A 19,938-nucleotide genomic window follows, 5' to 3' on the forward strand; every position below is an offset into this window, starting at 1 on the left:
CCATCATAACAACGTACAACAATTTGATCACGAATGAGTTGATCTGTGAAATTTTCGAATTCGCACTCTGCTGCTAACATACGTAAACCAGCAACGTAGGTAACAATGGATTCATCTTGTAATTGCTGTCTTGTGAAAAATGTGTGCCTGTTAACAATTAAACTAGGTTCTACGTCAAATTGTTTCTCTAGTTTCTTTACAGCTATCTCAAATTCATCCAGATCTTCCTGATCGTGTGGGACTACATAGGGTGGAAGATGCTCATAAATGGATTGTCCCTCGAACCCTAAATTGTGTTCCAAAAGAAACCTCTTACGTTCAGGGCGATACCTATTGCCACCAATTGCTCCTAAATATTTGCTGAAAGCCCTGTACCAATTCCCCCACGGGACTGGAGGGTCACCAGGAGTCTGGAGAAAAGAAGGAGGAGCACTGACATTTTTGATTGTAGCCATTACTCAATGGGCAAGACACACGATTATAGCTTAAGCCTCTAAAACTTAATATGTATATGTAGCATTCACCAATAAAAACAATATAACATTTGCAAGCCAAAATATCACTCTATAAGGTATGTCTATACTACAGGTGTAATTTTTTCCAAAATATTAATGAGCAATGTCATATTGTTTTTCCTGTAAAAAGAAAAATTTATATTATGTCAAAATTAGAGTAATAATAGTGTTCTGCGTGTGCAGATCACGGATATATTTCTTTGAAACATAAACAATATTTTTAATCTCTTCTTTTTAATCCTTGTCCAATTGCCACTCAATTTATTGAGGTCAGCTTTGTAGTTGTTTAGTCCTTCAATGTTTGTTCTCTTTAGTCCTTTCTCAATTGTCAGACCACTTTCTGATGGGTTTTATCTTCTGAAAGTCAGCGTTTCAGTTGTTTAGTCCTTCTTCAATTTTTACTCTTTCAGTGTTACTCAAGAACTGCTTAATAAAAGGGAAAAAAAAATTGTTGGAGAATGAGGAATGTCCCTCACTCGAGGCTTCTTATCTGATCGAGTGAGTAAAATCCGTTTAATTCTGTAATTTCCTTTTCGTATTTGTTTACTAATGAGTTTCTTTTGAGCTGCGCACGTGCCTGTTAATCATGAAATATCGAGTTACTCTGTAATTTCCTTTCCGTGTTAGTTTAGTTTAAAAGTGTCACTATTTGTATTTCATGACAAGCTGCTTACAGCATGCGCATCAATCACAAGCTTCATCACGCTCTGATACACGCGCCGCTGTTTATATTTAATTTCCAGATGGGATCCTTAACAACCAGTGTTTCAAGCATGAGCCTCTTCACACTCACTTGCACGCGTCGCTGTAAATGTTCAATAACTTTGTCTTTGACGTTACAAACACTGTGGCAAATATCTTTACGCCTTGTTGCACATCAAAAGACTAATGTCTCTGTTCAATTAGTTCAAAATGCTTCACTTCGTTCAATTCAATGCGCATTAAATCACACGCGCTTGTCAGCACAAACGCTCAGATGGTTGTTTACATTTGAAATACCATCTCCGTCAATTAGAAACACAGCTTTGTTTCGTGCAGAGAATATTTACTTTTTAAGATTTATCAGACCGTCTAGACAAACACAAGGTAGATCCACAGTTTTTATTTCATGTAAAGGATTTCACTCGACATTTGAAACCGGCAGGTAGTTGAGCTAATCCAGAAACATGCTGCAGGCTATTTTTTTTTTTTTTAAATACATGAGATGAAACAGGCTCGTGGATGCATTTCTAAGAAACCGATCTGGTGCTTCAATGAAAATAAACAGCGCTTCAGGAATGTATCACAACTTAAATAACCTCTTTGCGTTCAGTTTACAGTTCGAACTATTTAAAGTGACAGCGCTTCAGAAATGCATTACGATTTAAATAACTTCCTTGTCCACCGTTCGAAGTATTTCTGTAGTTAACAGACTGTCAAAAGTTTAGAAATAAAGATGAATTACGACAAAACTTCAGAGAAATGTGCGCATCCTTTAAGAATAACAATTACAGTTTCCTTCTGACTCAGTCTTCAATTTTTAAGTTTTTAAGTTCAAAAATAATTATTTTACGCTGAGGTAGAGTATAAAATGAAAATATACAAACCTGTTCCACTTGAGCTAAAACAAGTCTGTTCCAATTTTTCAAATAAAACAGTGTTCTTCTTGAAAAGTAGATTCTTGATGAATAAAAACTCTCCTTTGATGCGTGAGTTCTTTTCTGTGACCAAATCATCGCCAATTTGTAATGAAGTAATGAACCATCAAATGTGGGTACTTCAAGGTGTAGGTGTATTGGTCACAGCTGTTGCAGATCCCAAGTAACTGTGGTACATAGAATGTCTCAGACAGGCAATACATAATACATTCTAGATTCTCATGACGTGGGTAATGATGTAATGCAGCCAGATCACCATAGTATCATGATATGTTTTTATTATACAATTGTGGAAAATAATTAACCCTGGGCGTAGTTTGCGTAGTAGTGCTACGCGTAGCTACACGAAGTGCCCTTCGCACTACACAGGCTATGAGTAGCTACGTGAACTGCGTAGTGCGGTAGGGAAAATGCTGTTCACACTGATTGCACAGTGCCGGATGTTTGTCCATACTGTGCAATCATTGCAAACTGCATCTTGCACAGTGCAAGCAGACATTTTCAGCCGCTCGAGTAGATCTGTACTGTAGCAGCAGCTTTCTCAACGCGGACTAGTAGTTTCTCATTGCGAGCGGTCGCGAGCATACCCTACCATTCGCAATGAGAAACCTGACCTCCCCGCGTTGAGAATCTCGCCAGGAGGTATATTTTCCACGCTCGCAATCGGCAACTTGATGTTGCTGATCGCGAACGGGGAAAGGTCTCGCTGGATGTTGATTTTGCTCGCTCATGATCGCCAACTTGACGTTGAGGACCACGAGCAAGCAAAAAATGCCCACTACACTACGCGTTTTTGCACAGTGCTGCATGCAATTCGCTTAGCGCATAGTAGCGCAAACTACTTAGCGTAGTCCTACTCCCAGGGTTAAAAATAATACCAATATATTTCTGATCACTTACAAAGGACTGTTTAGAGCAGACGCATGGCTGCCTAAAAAAATTAAACATGATTTTGTTTGATGTTATAAGGGAGAGTTGTCCCAAACTGGGCACAATTTTTTATTGTGGCGGTGTGATACTCTGTCACAATTGTGAAGGATGTTACTTGAGCCCTATTGCCAGTGAAATAGCATAAAATGCACTTATGATACAGTGTATGTTTAAAACGCCAGATTAGTGAGTTATTATTATAAATAAACAATAATAAACATATGAGCAAAAAAGACTAGGAACATGAGATTGAATAGCTATATGTTTGATTAAAAACATTAAAATTATGTTTCTAATCACAGTTTAATTTATGGTAAAAATTATATATTTGCATGATATCTTACTTATTCATAAACATGAATGTAAGCCAGTTGGTTTAATAAAAAATTATTTTGATAGACGTTCATTTTAGGAAAAACAAGAATTTCAACACATTGGTGACAGAGTAGCACATACCCAAAACATTTGTTGTATGTCCTTTGTTATCTCCAGATGCTAAATCAATGATCTACAAAAATATATTACTTAAAGGACTTTTGCAGATGGAATGTTCCGTTACATATGTTGGGGTGTCCCATCTGCAACAGTCAAAATCAAGCACAAAAAATGACTCCTTAGGAAATTTTCGAAATGCATCGAAGTAAAAAAAAAATTATATTGTAAATTGTATTTTGATTTATCATTTTAGTAATATATATATATCAATGTGTTTAAAATTTACTGTAATGTTGTACACATTTTTGACAAAAGAATATTTGCTTAATGTATTTTCACAATGGTAAAACAAACTAAAAATATCTTTAAATATTTTGGAGTGCAATTAACATTTTGTTGACATCAATCAAGCCATATATATTTACTTCTGATGTAGAAGTAGTTTGAAATTGCCCAAAATATTATTTTTGGATTTTTTCAGTGGCATAAGTAAATACACAGGCTGTGATACATTAATAAGCAACTTAGGTACTGAATCCATAAAAATCATTTTAACATCTTAAAAAAAACTTAACTTGCTTAAAGTAAGTGTTACCATTGTGAAATGCCCATTGTGAAATGCCCAAACAAAAGAAACAGGCATTCAGTTTATACAAATATTGGTTCAACATTACAGTAAATATGAACGCACATTGATTCATATTTTTAAAAGTAAAAATCCACTTTTTATACCTTGTACACACAATGGTCAAATGGACTTTTGTTTTTATTAATTTTTGTGATGTAAGTCACTCTTCTAAACAACAAATCAGAACCATTTTGTGAAACAGTTCTTGGAGAGAATTGGAAATGTTTAAGGAAAATTATCAAACATAAGGTAGGAGCAATAATAGAAAATTACAAATCTGTGACCAAATGGTTTCTGAGGACGTTCCCTACATGGAGGAGATCAAGATAAACATAGGCCAAAGTTTAAAAGCCTTGAAGAAGGTGAAATATGAACACTTGGAAAATGTTTTGAGAAAAAAATTTCTTGATCAGTTATGTTTACACAGATACCATAAAAGTATTGTATATGTCTTTACAGCATATTCAAGATCAGGTGAAGGAGACATTATCCCAGAAGGAAGGAAAGCGTCTGGTCACTGTGTTTCAGGTGGTGAAACCTCTGACACCAATGGACACAGTGGCAAGAAGGGTGAGGGGACTGGATAGCAGGCCACCACCTCGTCATCTTCTTTGAAGGCCTTCACTAGTGACCAGTCCCTAGTGGTGGATGATCCTACCAGAACTGTACCAACATCATCCTTGTCCAACACCCAGACACATCTCCATCCTCCCTCTTACTCCCCCAGGTGGCCAAACCCCACCCCCTAAAAGGGCTGGGGGTCTCCTTCACCATAAGCATCTCAGGTCACCCTTGTCACCCTGGCTGCGCTGAGTGAGGAGGATATTGACCTCTTATGCAGCATCTCTGTAGGCCATGATGCAATAGTGAAAGAAATCCAGGGCCTAAGCTGCCAAATGCAACAAATGGTTACATTTCTGGATGCCATTCACAGTTCAGTGTCTGGCATGTAGATATTGCTTGCCAAAACAGCAGCCTCCTCTCTCACCCCGGCCTCACAACCAGCCTAACCGCCTGCCCCAACTCCAGTCCCATCCTCAATATCAATCCTAACTCCCACCCCAATCCCAAGCACGCCCACTTATTAACAGGGACCCCTACAATAGACACAAGCTGCACAATCTCATACACACACATAAACATAAATGCACAAAGAAACACAAACAATATACATACGCTATTGAAACTATACCCACAAGCATAACACTCACAACCACCATAAAAACTACCACACCCACAAGCACCACAACCACCACCACACCCACATCCACAACCACCTACACACACCCAAGCCCCACCATTATACCCATACCCACACCACCACCACACCCACAACCACCACCACACCCACAACCACCCCAACCACCACATCAGCACACTCACACAAAATCACATCTACACGCAAAATAACACCAACCAAAAGCAAATTCATTCACTCACCTGAATATCAACACCAGCCAAAAAACACACATCCAACATACACAACAAACACCAGACCCCATACAACTACTAAACATACAGACACTGGCACATCAACTACTCCAGCTCCCTCTAACTCCCAAAGCCAATCCTATATCCCCCCTCCTACCCTCAGTCCTCCTGTTGATTTCTTTTCTTATCCGTATTTGACCCCGCCCAAACCTAAATCCACCCCTCTCAAGAAAAAGCTTTAAGTTACCTGCCCTGTACCCAATACATGCTCCTTCCTGAGGTTACCATTTGAAGTCTGTTTTGGAGTCAAGGTATAGGCAACAAAGCCATAGTGTAGGCGGCTGGCTTAGAATATGGTGCACACTTAATTAAGTGAAGCTTCCTGCACTAATCCAGACAACCCTTATGGAGATTTTAGTGGTCTTAGACAACCACAGGCTTAGTCCAGGAGTGTAAAACAGCTTGTTTTACCAGTACTAATCATATAGTGTAGGGTAAGTGAAAAAATAACCACACAGTGTAGTTAAGAAAGATGATGTATTTATTATAAACACTCACTAACACATTGCAATATCTCCTCCCTAGAGAGATAATCACAATACACACAATACTTCAGTAATAGAACACGTACAAAGCACCAATACACAGTGGTCTCCAGGGGGAGGCCAAACTATATACTAATCAGACCCCCCAGGATATAGCGGCATGGATTGGCAAATTTAGCGGCACAAAAATGAAAATTTAGCGGCACAAAAATGGAAATTTAGCGGCATTTAGCGGCATTTTATTTTGGGTTTTTCGCAACACCAAACACAGATATCTTACTGTTTGAGTTATTCATTCTTCATAGAAGTGTATTTCTTTTATATGGGGGTGGGTGTTGCATACCTTTAATGATGCCGAGACCATTGCATTGTAAATGCTTGTCCTAAAGTGGATGGCCGCTGAACACAGAAGGTGAGCATCACAGAGCTACATGCTGTAAATAACACACCCCATAGATGTCGGAATGACTGAAAAGACATTGAATGAAAACGATTACTATTAACAGACAGCCCCCTAGCCAAGGATTTCGGTTCCTCTTCGCATTGGAATTCGCTTCTGCTCGAGCACAGCATGACAAACCTAAATAAATGTAAGGACGTAATGCATTGTAGTATGACTAAACTGCGATCTGTGGCGAAATTAGATTGCAATGGGCCCTAATACAAACAAAGGAAAATAGGCCGCTAACCCCCGAGTGAGTTGTAAAAGCAAGGGCGCCATATTTGATCTTCAGTGGGCATTCCACAACCTGGGGTCCCGGCACCACTGCACCTGCTGCATCATTTATATCCCTCCACCACCCCTTATTGAGATGTAATAATAAATGGTGCTCAACAGATCTCTATATTTTCCACTAGAGGGGGCACTTGGCTTTCTCAGACTTTCAAGGAAGTTTCATTCTTCCATTTCAGCAGTATTGGTCCCTACAATATTATTGAACTACAGTGTATTTTCTTTTGCTCTCCGTGGCGAGTTCCATTCTGTTGTATACTTTGTAGCTATAAATCATTTGGGTGAGAGCATCGATTACACCAGACGACAGAAGTGCAGCGCCCAGCGCTCCTTCGAAGCCCCGTCTTTTCGGAATGGTCTGTACATTTTAATCTCTATTTCAGCACCTCCCAAATCCCTCCCCTCTATCTGACCTCTCCACGCACTTACTAAGTCAGAAGTGTTTACTCCAGTGATTGTTCGTCTGTATTGGTGCAGAGGTGGACAGATTAGCACCCGAATGAGGGTGTTACCCCCAACACCGACACATCAAATGCGTTTCAGCAACAGTCAGTCAGTGGGGGGCCCGCAGATCACCTCACCACAGGATGGCCGATGAATGACAGAGGGCGTTTCACAAAGGGTCGCGCTCTCACACCTTTTAGCTCGCCCTACAGCTGGGGAATTGAAAATGGGCTGGATTTTAAGGCGGAAACGGCAAATTTCGCGGGCTTTTGCCCAAATATCGCGGCATTTAAACAGATCGGCCGATTTCGCGATTTTTTTGCAAATCGCGAAATCGCGATAAGCTGGAGGGTCTGACTAATAAAGTGGAATGCAAACCAAGACCTAAGTCGAGACTGGACCCAGAAGATGTAAGAGAGCTCGGGACCCAAGGAACCACCCAAGGTACGTACCCAGGAACCCTACGAGGCCCTGTGCAGAGTGGGAATACTACCATGGTCTCAATACAAGTCAAACAGGAAGTCACAGTTGTTTTGAAGAAGGACCTTTCACAGAGGACCCTGAAGAAACCCAGTAGAGGATGGAAGTTTGGAGAGTCACCCCATCCTTGGTTACCCCAGGAACCATTATACCTATACCAGGGAAGCCGGGTGCATAGGTGCGAAGCAACATTGGAAACCACCGTAGACCATAATGGAGGACTTCAGTAAGTATGCTGCTGGTGAAGGAGAAAGAGTCTGGTGGAACCCAAGGGTGGATTCAAGAAGAGCGGTGCCTGCAGGCAGAGGGAATAGACTATGCCACTCAGGAGTGACCAGGAGGCATGGAAGACAAATGCCCACCGTTGTCAGAAGATGCAGTAGAGTTGACGGTGACCTTGGAGCTGCAGCTTTGCGGACCAGGCAATGCTGGGGATGACCAGAAGTCATTCACGAGCTGTATCACGTTGGATCTCAACAGCCAGGGGGTCAGTGACCAGCGGGAGATCCAACATGCCTTGGCAGCGGCAACAAGTGTGGCAGACAAAAAAGGTACAGTGTTGGGATCAGCAAGGTCCAAGGGACTCGCCACTAACCGGTAATTCAGAGTAGGCCCTGAGCAAACAGGGGAGCCCACTGGAGCCAAAGAACGCACTCAAAAGGACCCACAGGCCAGAGGCACAGGAGTCGCAAGAGTACCTCAAACAGCTCACCAAGGATGCAGGCCCATGTTGCAGAAGATGTGGTGACCATAAGATGATGATCTTGGTAGCAAGAGATGCTAGAGCTTCTTGGAGCTCGAACCTCCCTGGAGGAGAGACTCAATATGCCTTGGCAATAGCAAGTCAACACGGTGCACAAGGGTAGTGCTCCAGCAGTTCCATTGAGGGATACTACCTTCAAAGTTGATGTAAAGACAGTGCAGGCCTTGGGAGAGTTGCAAAATCACCATCTGTGTTGCTGAACCTTTTGGAGTCCATGGGAGCTCAGGAGCAACAGTCTGGTCAGCTTCATTACGGTGCCCGCAGATGCAGGGGAGTGACTCCTTCACTCCAAGGGAGATTCCTTCGGGTATCTTGGATGCCCACAGGCCTGGAGAAGAACCTGTATGGAGCACAGACAACGCAGAAGACTGGCAGGACAATGATACCAGGAGCTGCAGGAGTCTTCCCAGATGCAGTCTCGGTTCCCAAACCTTATCAGAGCCCGCCCACCAGGAATACAGGATACGCAAATTGAACACTCGACACCCGGATATGAGGGGCAAAAAGATCTGGAGAATATGCCACATCTCTTGTGAAGAAGGGAAAGGGGAATAGAAAGGTCATAGAACAAAATAAAGGAAAAAAAAAAAAAAACTCAACCCCCCACCCTGCACCCCTGCAGATGGCTACGACCTAACCCCACTAGCAGCGTGCCTGTCACCCCCTAAACTACACCCCAAGGAAGGGAAAAGATGGAGGAGGAGATGTACTACAAGACGATACGGGCTCCCGGACTCCCCTCCCCCCCGCCAAGAGCAGACATCCCCTACCGTGATATTAAGCAAGTTGTAACAGATTAAGAAGCAAACCAATAGGGGAGCCACCAACAAAGAAAAGACCGTCCCGCCCAGCCCCCGACACCACAGAGGCAGCAAATCCCTTTTCGATCGCAGCAGTCACAACAAACACAGACGATAAGAATTCCATCTGGCCCGCACTCCCACAGATACAACCCAGCAGTGCCAAAAGAAAGTCACTGTACCGAACTCAAGTCAAATTCAGCCCTGGCCCTTACGATCCACTGCACAAACCCCATCCAGGAGAACCAATATAGTACCAAAAGAGTCAAAGCGTTGTTGAAAAAGGAGATCAATATAGCCTGAAAGAGTCAAAAAGGTTAAGTCTCGAAGTCTATCGGATACACGAAAGTCAATCCAAAAAATATTAGTGGAGGTCTCCAGTAGAGAAGGAAGAAGTAAGTCCTGTGCGGGCGATGACTTCGCCAATCTTGCTAGGTGTTCAGGGGCTCCAGTAACGTATCGCTGTAATCGTGCGGGTACAACTGGCACCAGTTTCAGAACATATTCGGGGTTCTCCTCTCGAGGTAGATCAAGCTTCGCGGGGGTAACCGTATGTTGCAGGTCGGACACAAGGCTGGAGTCCGGTCTCAAGCAAACAGTCTCGAGGCGCACAGTCAAATTGTGGAGAGCAGCCTCCATTTGCAGGCGAAGAGCCCCGATGGCGACCATTACGGTCCCCAGGGTCGTTCCACACACTGTCCGATCCATCTCCGCGCGAACGATAAGAAAGCAGATCTTCAACCCCGGAGGCCGGCTACTCCGGGGGAACCAACAGGCGCGGAGTGGACGGAGGCAACTGGCGACTCACAGGCTTGGCAACCGTTACACCACTGCCGAGAGCGGGGGCCCCACCCGCGGACCCCGAGGGCTGCAGCAGGGTCCCGGGACCTGGCCCCCCACCCACCGTGGCAACCACGTCTCGTCGCCGTTCGTCCAGTATTCGCAGGGACCAAAGACCACCACCAGGCTAGAGAATATATTCCACTCAGATGAGACCGGACACTGCCGGGCACCCGCGGCCGATGTTGTTCAACTGAAACCCGGCTGGGTCAGTACTCGAGGCCCCGGCTTACACACTGGAGGAGGCCCAAAAATGAAAGACGGTGTAACTTCGTCAATAAAGGCGAGAAAAACTCCGGGATTGCCCCCCTGGGCTCAGCAACGATTCAGACACACGGGAGTCTGGCGGGAGGTCAGGATGAAGTTCAGGATGAGTCTGCCAGCGACGGAGGTCGACGGAGCCGGGAGCTTATGCGGCCATCTTGGTTGCTTGCGTAGCTCCTCCTCCTCCTTTTGTCTTTTTAATTGAATAAAACTTTGAGAGAAGTATCTCATTTAAAAATAAAAATATCTTCATTTTAGAAAGTTTTTCCTGACATTATTCATTTACAACTTATTAATTATTAGAAATGTTAATAATGAAAATGGGAAATCTATATTTTTGCTTAAGTTAATGACAGAAAATACAAATGTTTTTAAAATGACATATTTGTACAGCCTAAACATTATTGATATAAAAATTGTTAAGGACATTTTGGTTCAAGCATTCATCAGGATGACTGACACTCGCACCAAAAAAACACAACTGAAGTTTTTTAAGGTGTTAATGCAAGTGTGTTTATTTTAACTTAATAAGCGAAAAAAGATAATCATATATTTACACATTGATAAAAAATTATGAAATACAGAAAATGCTAATTCAGAAAATACACTATACAAGGGGAAATGTTACTTATATAAATACATAACATGATTTACGTTTAGAACGAAGTGATTTTACAATTGTTTACCTTGTCTAGTGCAATTACTAAATTATAATCCAAGTTATTCAAAATTTGTGTAAAGCATATGTTTATAATTGGATAGTAATTAAACACACCTGTATGAACACATCATAATTTTTGATACATGTCAATTTTGTCTAATCCTGCTAACCAGGACCCCAGTCTCTGTGCTTCTTCCCTAAATTGGACATGGTGAGTACTTAGGAACATGCCAGATTGGCTACTGGTGTACCCAGATAAGTCTCTAGCAAATGATACTAAGGTACCCAGGGCATAGGTACACCATGGACTGAAGCATGTGTTATGCTACCCATGAGAGACCACTCCAATTGTGACTACAGGCCTGCCATTGCAGCCTGTGTAAGCTGGTGCTAGCACCACTTACAACATATATAAGTATCCTTTTACCTGAGGTCACTGCACTTAAAACCTATTAGTCACCCCTAAGACAGGCCTTTCAATCCTGAAGGCAGGGTGCTAGGTTCTAAGTGTGAAGGTGCCCCTGCATGAGCAGGACACCCCTACAACCTTCGGAGTCCATTCTCTCTGGGCTGTAGGCGCATCAGCCATTTAGACATATCAAGTGGCTATACGTCATTACGCGATGACCATCTCTATTAACTAGCTGTAACAACCCCTGTCATGTTTGTTATCAAATATGTTGGAATCATACCCCATACCATAAATGGTGTGGGAGGTATGATTCCATGCACTGTAAAGCTCTTCCGGGAGGCCCTCAGTGCTCTCGGTAGCAGTCTTCCAGAACTGGATAGCAAGCTAGGGCTGCTGCTGGCCTGAGACATGTTTCTGCCCTCCTGCTGCTGAGCCAATCTCGAGCAGGGAAAAGCTGAACAATAGATATCCTATCACAGGGAGGAGTGACCACCTCCCATACAGGGTTTAGTGTATTGGAGCAGGGTGGGGGTGCTTGCCAGCACCACTGAGACTGTTTGAAGGGCACATTTGGTGCCCTCCTTGCATACTTCAGTTCAATCCAGTTCAGGGAGCTATTGGCTCCCGCTCTGGAGCGGAAACTGGATAAGGGACATGGGAGTATCCTCCCCACTGTCCAGCCCCTCCTTTGGGAGGGACCCCTGGATTGTCCCAACCCTTTCCTAAGGGTAGTTAAGGGTATATCTGTGGGTCCCTAGATTCTTTGTGGGACAATAGTCAGATCACATACCACTTCACCTTCAACTGTCTGGACATACTTGACTTCGCTGGACTTTGCTTTGGGAACCGAGACTGCACTGGGGAAGATTCCTGCTGCTCTTTCTCTCGTTGTCCTGCTGGTCTTAAGCAATGTCTGGGTATGTGCTCCATACAGGTTCTTCACTAGACCTATAGACATCCAAAGCCACCTGAAGAAATCTCGCTTGGAGTGAAGAAGTCACTCCCCTGCATCTGCAGGCACTGCAACATAGCTGAACGGTCTGCTTATCTGGTTATGTTATATTATGTTAACTGGTATTTGTATTGCGCATAATCACCGGCCGGTCTCTTAGCGCTCCTGGGCTCCCATGGTCTCTCCGAATGGCTCAGCAACACAGGTGGTGGGTCTGCAACTCCCCTGAGGCCTGCACTGTCTTCATACAGAGTTTGAGGCCGAGTATCTCTCGTTGGAACCACTGGACCAGTACCCCAGTGCACCGCATTAACTTGCTGTTGCCAAGGCTTGTTGACTCTTTCTTCCAGAGATCTTCAGGCTCCAAGAAGTTCCAGCCTCTTGCGACTCCTGTGCCTTTGGCCTGTGGGTCCCTTTGAGGGTCTTTGCCTTCAGTGGGCTCCCCTGCTTGCTCGGGCCTGTTCTGACTTACCTGCTTGTGGGGAGTCACTTGGACCTTGCTGGTTCCGTCACTGCACCTTTTTCATCAACCATGTTGCTTGCTGCTGCCAAGGCTTGTTGGTGCCCCTGCCAGAAGCTGACTCCCTCGCTCTCGACACCCGACGTGAGCCAGCTCGTAAACTGCTTCCACGGTGTCACCTGGTCCGCACAGCTGCAACTAGAAGGGCGCTGTAAACCTCTACTGCATTCCCAAAATTTGTGGGAATTTTTCTCCTGTACCTCCTGGTCACTCCTGTGTGGCATAGACTCTGTCCCCTCTGCTTGCAGGTACCTCTTATCTTGAATCCACCTTGGGTTCCATCGGACTCCTTTGCCTTTTTCTCCAGCAGTCTCTTTCCTGAAGACCTCCATTGCGGTCTAAGGCATTTTCTGATGCCATTTGACACCTATGCACCCGGCTTCCCTGGTGAAGGTATCCTGGTTCCTGAGGTATCCACGGGTGGGGTGACTCTACAACCTTCCATCTTCCACGGGGTGTCTTCAGGGTCTGTTGTGTTCCCACACTACAGACTCCGCTGTGGGTTCTGAGATACCCACCGTAAGTGGTTCCTTGGGTCCCCAGCTCTTTTATGTCTTATGGGTCCACTCTCATCTTGAGTCATTGTTCGCATTCCACTATTTTAGTATATGGTTTGGCCTCTCCCTGGAGACCATTGTGTATTTGTGCTACTTACCAGTTTTATTTGCAAAGTATCATGTGCATTGTGTTATCTCTCTGGGTAGGAGATATCATGTGTTAGTGAGTGTCTTATAATAAATACCTATTTTTACAAATACACTATGTGGTTCTTCTTCACTTAACCCATACCAATAAGATTACGTTCTGGTAAAACAAGCTGCTTTAAACTCCTTCTGTACTAAGCATGAAGGCTGCTTTCCACAGCTACCACTTAGAGAGCTTTCTAAGGTTGTCTAAGACCACTAAAATCACCATAAGGGATGTCTGGATTAGTGCAGAGTGCTACACTTACATAAATGAGCACCATATACTAAGTCAGCTTCTAAAATCAGTGTACAGCGGTTGGTATTCAAGCCTACATTGTTTTACTAGCTAATCTTGTTGTGGAATAATTGAAAAGCCATCACTGACATTTTCATGTAGTTACTACAAATCTATATAGGATCTGCTTGTTTAGATAACATAAACTAAAGGATTGGTGTTGAGACTGATTCCATTTACGAAACAATGTCCTGATTGGTAAGGATATGTAGGCAATTAATTATGCATGCATACAGCATTACTTGCAAGGAAAGAAGGAGACACTACATAGATTTGAAAAAAGATAGTTAATCATCTTTATATTGCAACATACGTTGTGGTCGGAGAATATACAGTTAGAAGCAGCACTGCATAAATGAATTAATGACAACCATAAAACACTTGGTGCTTAGAATGATAGTGACGAGAGTGGCGACGCAAGTGAGGAAGTGAACAGCGAGAGCGGCGCACTGTGACAAAGTGCAGATAATTTACAGTGAGTGGCTCCAAGGTAGGTGACCACGTGATATCACAATACACAAATTTTCAATCGGTTGTTGAGCCACAGGGGATAAGTACGCCTATAGTTGTGCTGTTAGGTCGACGGCGTTTCGATCCATGTTAGTTTGGATCATCATCAGGACAGGGTTGTCTGAAATGGAGCGTGCTTGATTGAATTCTGCGCAACCGGAATACCACAGATGTATTAGGAGTATCCCATGGATCCAATGTGGGCAGCCTGAAGGGAAATCTGGTTCGTCAAGTAAGGAGATCCAAGGTCTGCAAGATTGCACTGACAAGGAATTGTTTCAAGACGGCCGTCAGTGATCAGCCGTTGTGTCAGCACGTCATCTGATGAATCAGTCACTACGCCGAGATTCATCCGTGACACAGCAGGCTCTAGGTGCCCCAAGTTACTTCGAGTCTCCAGGAGGGGGACTCCCAACGGTGGGGGCCATTTTGTGTGCGGAGCCCACGAGGGCTCAGGGGGCATTGTATTGGTTCAGGAGCCCAGAGAGGTTCACAGCTCCCCATTGGTTCTTCAAGCGCAGAGCCTACGAGGCTACCACGTTGGCCCCATCATTGTTCGCACCAGTTGCCCAGCACTTTGTGAGCAACTGCTACGTTTAGGCCCCTGACTTTGGGACACAGGGCGTCCTAGCCCTAGAGAGGCCAGTTGGCCTAGGGACTGCCACAGGTTGTGGCTAATGTGATTTTTGGCGCAATTGCTTGTGCGTTGATGCATCATGTGTTTTCCTTCCATACACCTCTGAGTGATTTTAGGCATCATGCGTTTTCCTTCTCTGCACCTCTGAATGTGTTGTTTATGCATCATGTGCTTTGTTTCTTACACCTCTGAATGTATGTTATGCATCAAGTGTTATGTGCTTATACCCCTACAGGTATTGTGATACTTAGGTGGTTTTTCTCCTAGTGCAGGTGGTGCTAGTGAGGTCCTGGTTACCAGTGATTACTGGTTGTGTGCTTTATGTTCTATTTTGTGCTACAGTGATTTACATTCTATGTTCTAAGTGCTATTTCTAAAAGTGTTACTTCTAAAATTGCTGATTCCTGACAGTGGTCCAGGTGGCCCTGTCTTGTACATATCCCCTGTAAATTCTGCCCGTGCCTGCTGGCACATTGTAAAGTGTGTGTTTTTATCTAATGTGTTTTGGTGTAATACAAAGGCTATATTTATATAACCTTGTGTGGAGTTTCCTTTGTGGTGGGCCTTGTTGCTGGCGTGCGTGCGCAAATACTTAACTCACATCGCCTCCAAGTTTAGCCTTGCTGCTCGCGCCACGTTACCTAGAGGATGAGCAGGGGTTATCTTGGCGTGTAACTCCCTTGCCCAGACTTAGGAGTGGTGGTCTCTGACTGACTTTGGCGCAAGCCCTGGCCAGCCAGGGATACCATTTCTAACATTGGTGGCAGCGGTAGGATTGGACTTGCGTTTGCGCTGTACCACAGTGGCGACAGGCCGCACTACAAAACTCTACATTTTTAGATAACCACATTTTGGGGATTATTGTTTTTTTGGTGAAGTTCAAGTATTTCTTCTCCTGAAAGGTGTCATTTTGTAATTCTGTCCAGTACATTTGTTCCCCGCCCTGCTCCCAGATTGGTACCTGTGTCGCTTATGGTCAGGTTGAGGAATCAGGGGTGGTAGAAACTGCCGTACCGAGGGGGGGGGTGTGAATGAGTGGTGTGTTACACTGGACAGAGGAGTTAAAGTTCTCTGAGATAGGAATCTTGCTGAATTTGTGTAATTGTGTACTCCTGTTAAGCTCAGACCCCCAGGTTCACTGTGTCAAACTCTTCTTGAGAACATCCGCCAAAATGGAGCCTGTTTTTGATCTCTGTGGTCTTTTTAGGTACAGTAGGTCAGAGCTGGTCAGATTCTGTGAAGAGGGAGGCATGGAGGTGAGTGAGTCGGATACTCAGTCCCAGCTTAGGGACAGCCTGATCCGATGGCAGAAGGATCAGTGGGATCTTGAGCACAGTGAGAGAGATAGGGCCCGGGCCGCACGCCATGAGGGTGGTGAGTCTATGGGGAGCCCTGAAGAATGTGATGAAGATGACAGTGATTGGGCACCAGCAGATAGTGAGGACCCCATAGATAGGGAGTCCCTTGCTGGGTCCAGTGTCAGTACCAGCGCCCCATCCCTTGTCCTGTCCCCAGAGGAGTGGTTGGATAGGAGGGAAGAGCGGGAGCATCAGCTAGCGATGGAACAGCTCAAGTTAGAGCAGGCCCAGCTAGAGGCTGAAAGGGCCTTGTTCAGGGAGAAGGTAACCCTAGAGTGTAGGTTATCCCCCGAGTGCAGTTATGGTTTTCTGGATTCCCCAGGGAGGGTTGAGTCCAGTGGTGGCAGCTATTTAAATTCCAGTGTAGAAAGTCCCACTCCCAGTTCCCCGAGTCTGGTACCTGTTTCCCGAGAAGAGGAGTATCGGTTGAAGTTCAGGAACCTTAGGAAACCACCCCACCAGGAGTGGAAGTATTTTGTGGATGACTGTTCTGATGCAATTTGGGATTGGCTGACGGCTAACTCGGACAATGAGGGGGACGGAGTAGTGAATATGTTCCTCAAAGAGCAGTTGCTCAGTGTTGTTTGTCCAGAGTTGCGCCAGCACCTGTTGAGGTGTGGTTCCTTTTGTCCTTGGGACCTTGCAGAGGAAGCGGAACGCTGGGACAGTGCGAGAGGTTCTTTAAGAGTCACTAGTGAGTGGTTCCAACAATAGTGGGTCAGGTGTCCTCCAGCCCAGCGTGGTGGAGAAGGGTGAGAGTAGCCCAGCTGGGTCCCAGTATAGTGAGGAGGGTGTAGGGGCTTACTGCCTGTCTCAGTGGAGCGGGAGTGAGTGTGAGACCGCGAGTTCCCAGGCGCCCGAAGCCCTGCCTCAGAGCCTGGATGGTTTCTTTAGGGAACACCAGGATGGGAACCTAGGCTTGCCTGTTAGTTCACTTGAGGGAGATCTCCTAGTGTGTAGAGGTCCTGGAGCATCTGTAAGCGGAGCTTCTATGGTTCTAGAGTCTGGCAGTACCGCTCCGGTAGGGAGGGTACAGGAGTCCAGCGAAAGGAGTAATTGGGGGATAGTATGTGAGTCCCCAGAAGTCCTGGAGTGCCAGGCAATTGTTCCAGCGAAGGTTTTGGACCAGAGGTTGGAAGGCCAGGTTCAGGATCCGCCTGACCTGAAGGGTGGGACTACTGTAATCAGTGTCCTGACCAGTTCTTCTTCCAGATGTACCGCCCCGGTTGGGAGGGAGCAGGACTCTGGAAGGGAGTGCAGAGGGTGGGATAGCCCACCTCTGACCCCGGTGCAACCTGAGGGGTTAAACCCTAGGTTGGGAGAATGGTGTTTAGAGGGTACCCCTCGCAGGAGGAGGAGGAACCCTAGAAGAAGAGGTAGGGGGAGGAGAGCCTTCCCTGAGACTCCTGGTCCGCCTGAGGTTGTAGACCCTAGGCTGGAGAACCAGTGGCAGTCTAGCCCTGTCTTGCAGACAGGAAGGGTGGAGAATGGCTATTATGTGCCAGGGGTTACTACCCCCCACTTTGTGAGTAGGCAGGATCCAGTGGCACCTGGGTGGCCTAGGGCCTGGTCCTGTCCGAGGGCAGCTGGAGAGTACCAGTGGGGTAGCCCAGTTAGTCCCTACAGTAGTTTTAGAAGGAACCCCAGAGGTTCACCGTGGCGTAAAACAGGAGGGTGTCCCTGCAGTTGAGGGTCCGCGTCCGTGTTTTATCGCCCCAAGCAGGGAAGCCCATCACGGTGGTGATTGGTCTGCCCTGCGTTTTGGCTGGAAGGGGGTTGCGTTCGACGGCCCTTATGGCAGGTTCACCCCTAATCTTTTTGTTTTTGGTCTTTGATCTGTGTTAGTGATTTTTGGGTCTCTGCGCACTTTTTCCCTGTGTCCCAGAGTAAAGTGCGTGCGTGTAGTGAGGCTGGCCTGCCCTCCCATAGGAATGCATGGGGAATGTGTGTGTCCCTGGTAGTTCCTGATGCGTGGGGAGTGCAGGCTCGAGTTTGGTATGTGCGAACTCGTGAGAATGAATGCTGCGCGATGGTATGTGCAGCTTGTATGTGTCTAGTGGGGAAGTGCCGCTTCTAGACATTGATGTGCGTGTGCGTGTGCAGTGAGGGTGAGTGATTGGCTGGAGCTGGCTGGCAAGCCTGGCTCCAGGAAGTCTGGATGGGTCTGCCCAGGAGTGAGTGGAGAGATCAGCATGAGTGATGTGTGGGAGGGCTGCACCTGGTTCCTGATGGGGCTGGGCTTTTCCCACACAATGCTGGCTCTGCCCCCTGTGGTGCGTCTAACGACCCTAGCCTCCCCAGTGAATGAAAGGGGTGGTTGGGCCATCACGGGGGCTCCAAAACCAGCTGCAACTGGTTTCTCCCCCACCCTGCACCTACAGACAAAGGATTTACTAGTATAAGAAGGGGCTGTGCCCCCTTACAAGTTGTTCTCTGCCAGGATCTTATCTGAGGGGGCTGCTGCTGTTGCTGGGGCCAGGAGGACCGCCACTTGGATTGTCTCCCTGCCTGGAGACCCAGTGAGCTGGCTCTGAGCCCAGCCTTGCCCCCCTGCCTGCCTCCAGACCTTGCTGGAGCTTTACTTTTGGCCCATAGTGCTGTGAGCGCTTTATTTGTGACCTTTAGCGCTGGGAGTGCTTCCCTTTCACTGCTGGCGCTGGGGAGCGCTTCACTTTGCTTATAGCGCTGGGCGCGCTTATATTTTTCTCAGCCGGTGCCCACCTGGCATTGCCCCGTTTTATTTAATTATTTAAAGCTGGAGCCCACCCGGCATTGGCCCGTGTTGAAATCACCGCCGCAGCCCTGGGCCGAGGAGGCGCTGAGGAAAAGCCGAGGGAACCACTGCTGACGTCACCCGGGAGCCGCGCTGCCATTTGCTTAGGCTGCGGGAGGCTCGCCGGGCGACCTGCGCGGTTATTGGTTCCCCGGAAAGCAGCCGAAGGAGGAAGGAAGGAGCAGGAAGCAGCCTGCCGTGCCCTGCCAAGGCTCCCAAGCGAAGGGAGAGCCCCGGGGGAAGAAGCAAAGCCGCCCGTGATACCCAGTGAGTGCAGGGGGCATTGTGAATTGAGTCCCCTCGAGCGGGACTCCACCTACAGAGGCCGGCAGTGTTTCCCGCCCCCCCCCCCCGCAGCACCAGTGAAGTCCCGGTGAGTGCGGGGGCAGGTTCTCTTGGTTCTTCGAGCGGCCTCAGTTGGCAGAGGGCCGCTCCAACGTGTGCAGCATTTCTTTGTTGAAGCCAAGAGGCTCAGGGGGCAAATCTTGTGTCGATCCCCGAGCAGGGCTCTTGCGTTACTTGGGGCATTTGTATTCACGAGCCTGTGAGGCTCGAGGCGCCATCCTGTGTTGCCGAGTCCCCAGACGAAGGACTCCAACGCTGCCCCATTGTCGTTCAGAGCCCTGAGGCTCCTCACAGCCCATATTTGTTTTGCGAGCCAGAGAGGCTCTAGGTGCCCCAAGTTACTT

General features: G+C 46.4%; 1 protein-coding gene across 8 annotated transcripts in view; it reads left to right on the plus strand.

The window, feature by feature from the left end:
* LOC144768576 (sulfotransferase 1 family member D1-like) overlaps positions 1-19,938 on the plus strand; it is a 434,742-nt gene that overhangs the window by 129,515 nt on the left and 285,289 nt on the right. For 7 of the 8 annotated variants that reach the window (XM_078652353.1, XM_078652358.1, XM_078652352.1 and 4 more), the window contains one exon: positions 926-1,013. The exons of the other annotated variant lie outside the window; for it this stretch is intronic. In XM_078652353.1, coding sequence (XP_078508479.1) covers positions 926-1,013 — 88 coding nt within the window. The remainder of the gene's footprint in view (positions 1-925; positions 1,014-19,938) is intronic. 8 annotated transcript variants of the gene reach the window in all.

The sequence above is a fragment of the Lissotriton helveticus genome, chromosome 7 (assembly GCF_964261635.1).
Source record: "Lissotriton helveticus chromosome 7, aLisHel1.1, whole genome shotgun sequence".
NCBI lineage: Eukaryota > Metazoa > Chordata > Amphibia > Caudata > Salamandridae > Lissotriton > Lissotriton helveticus.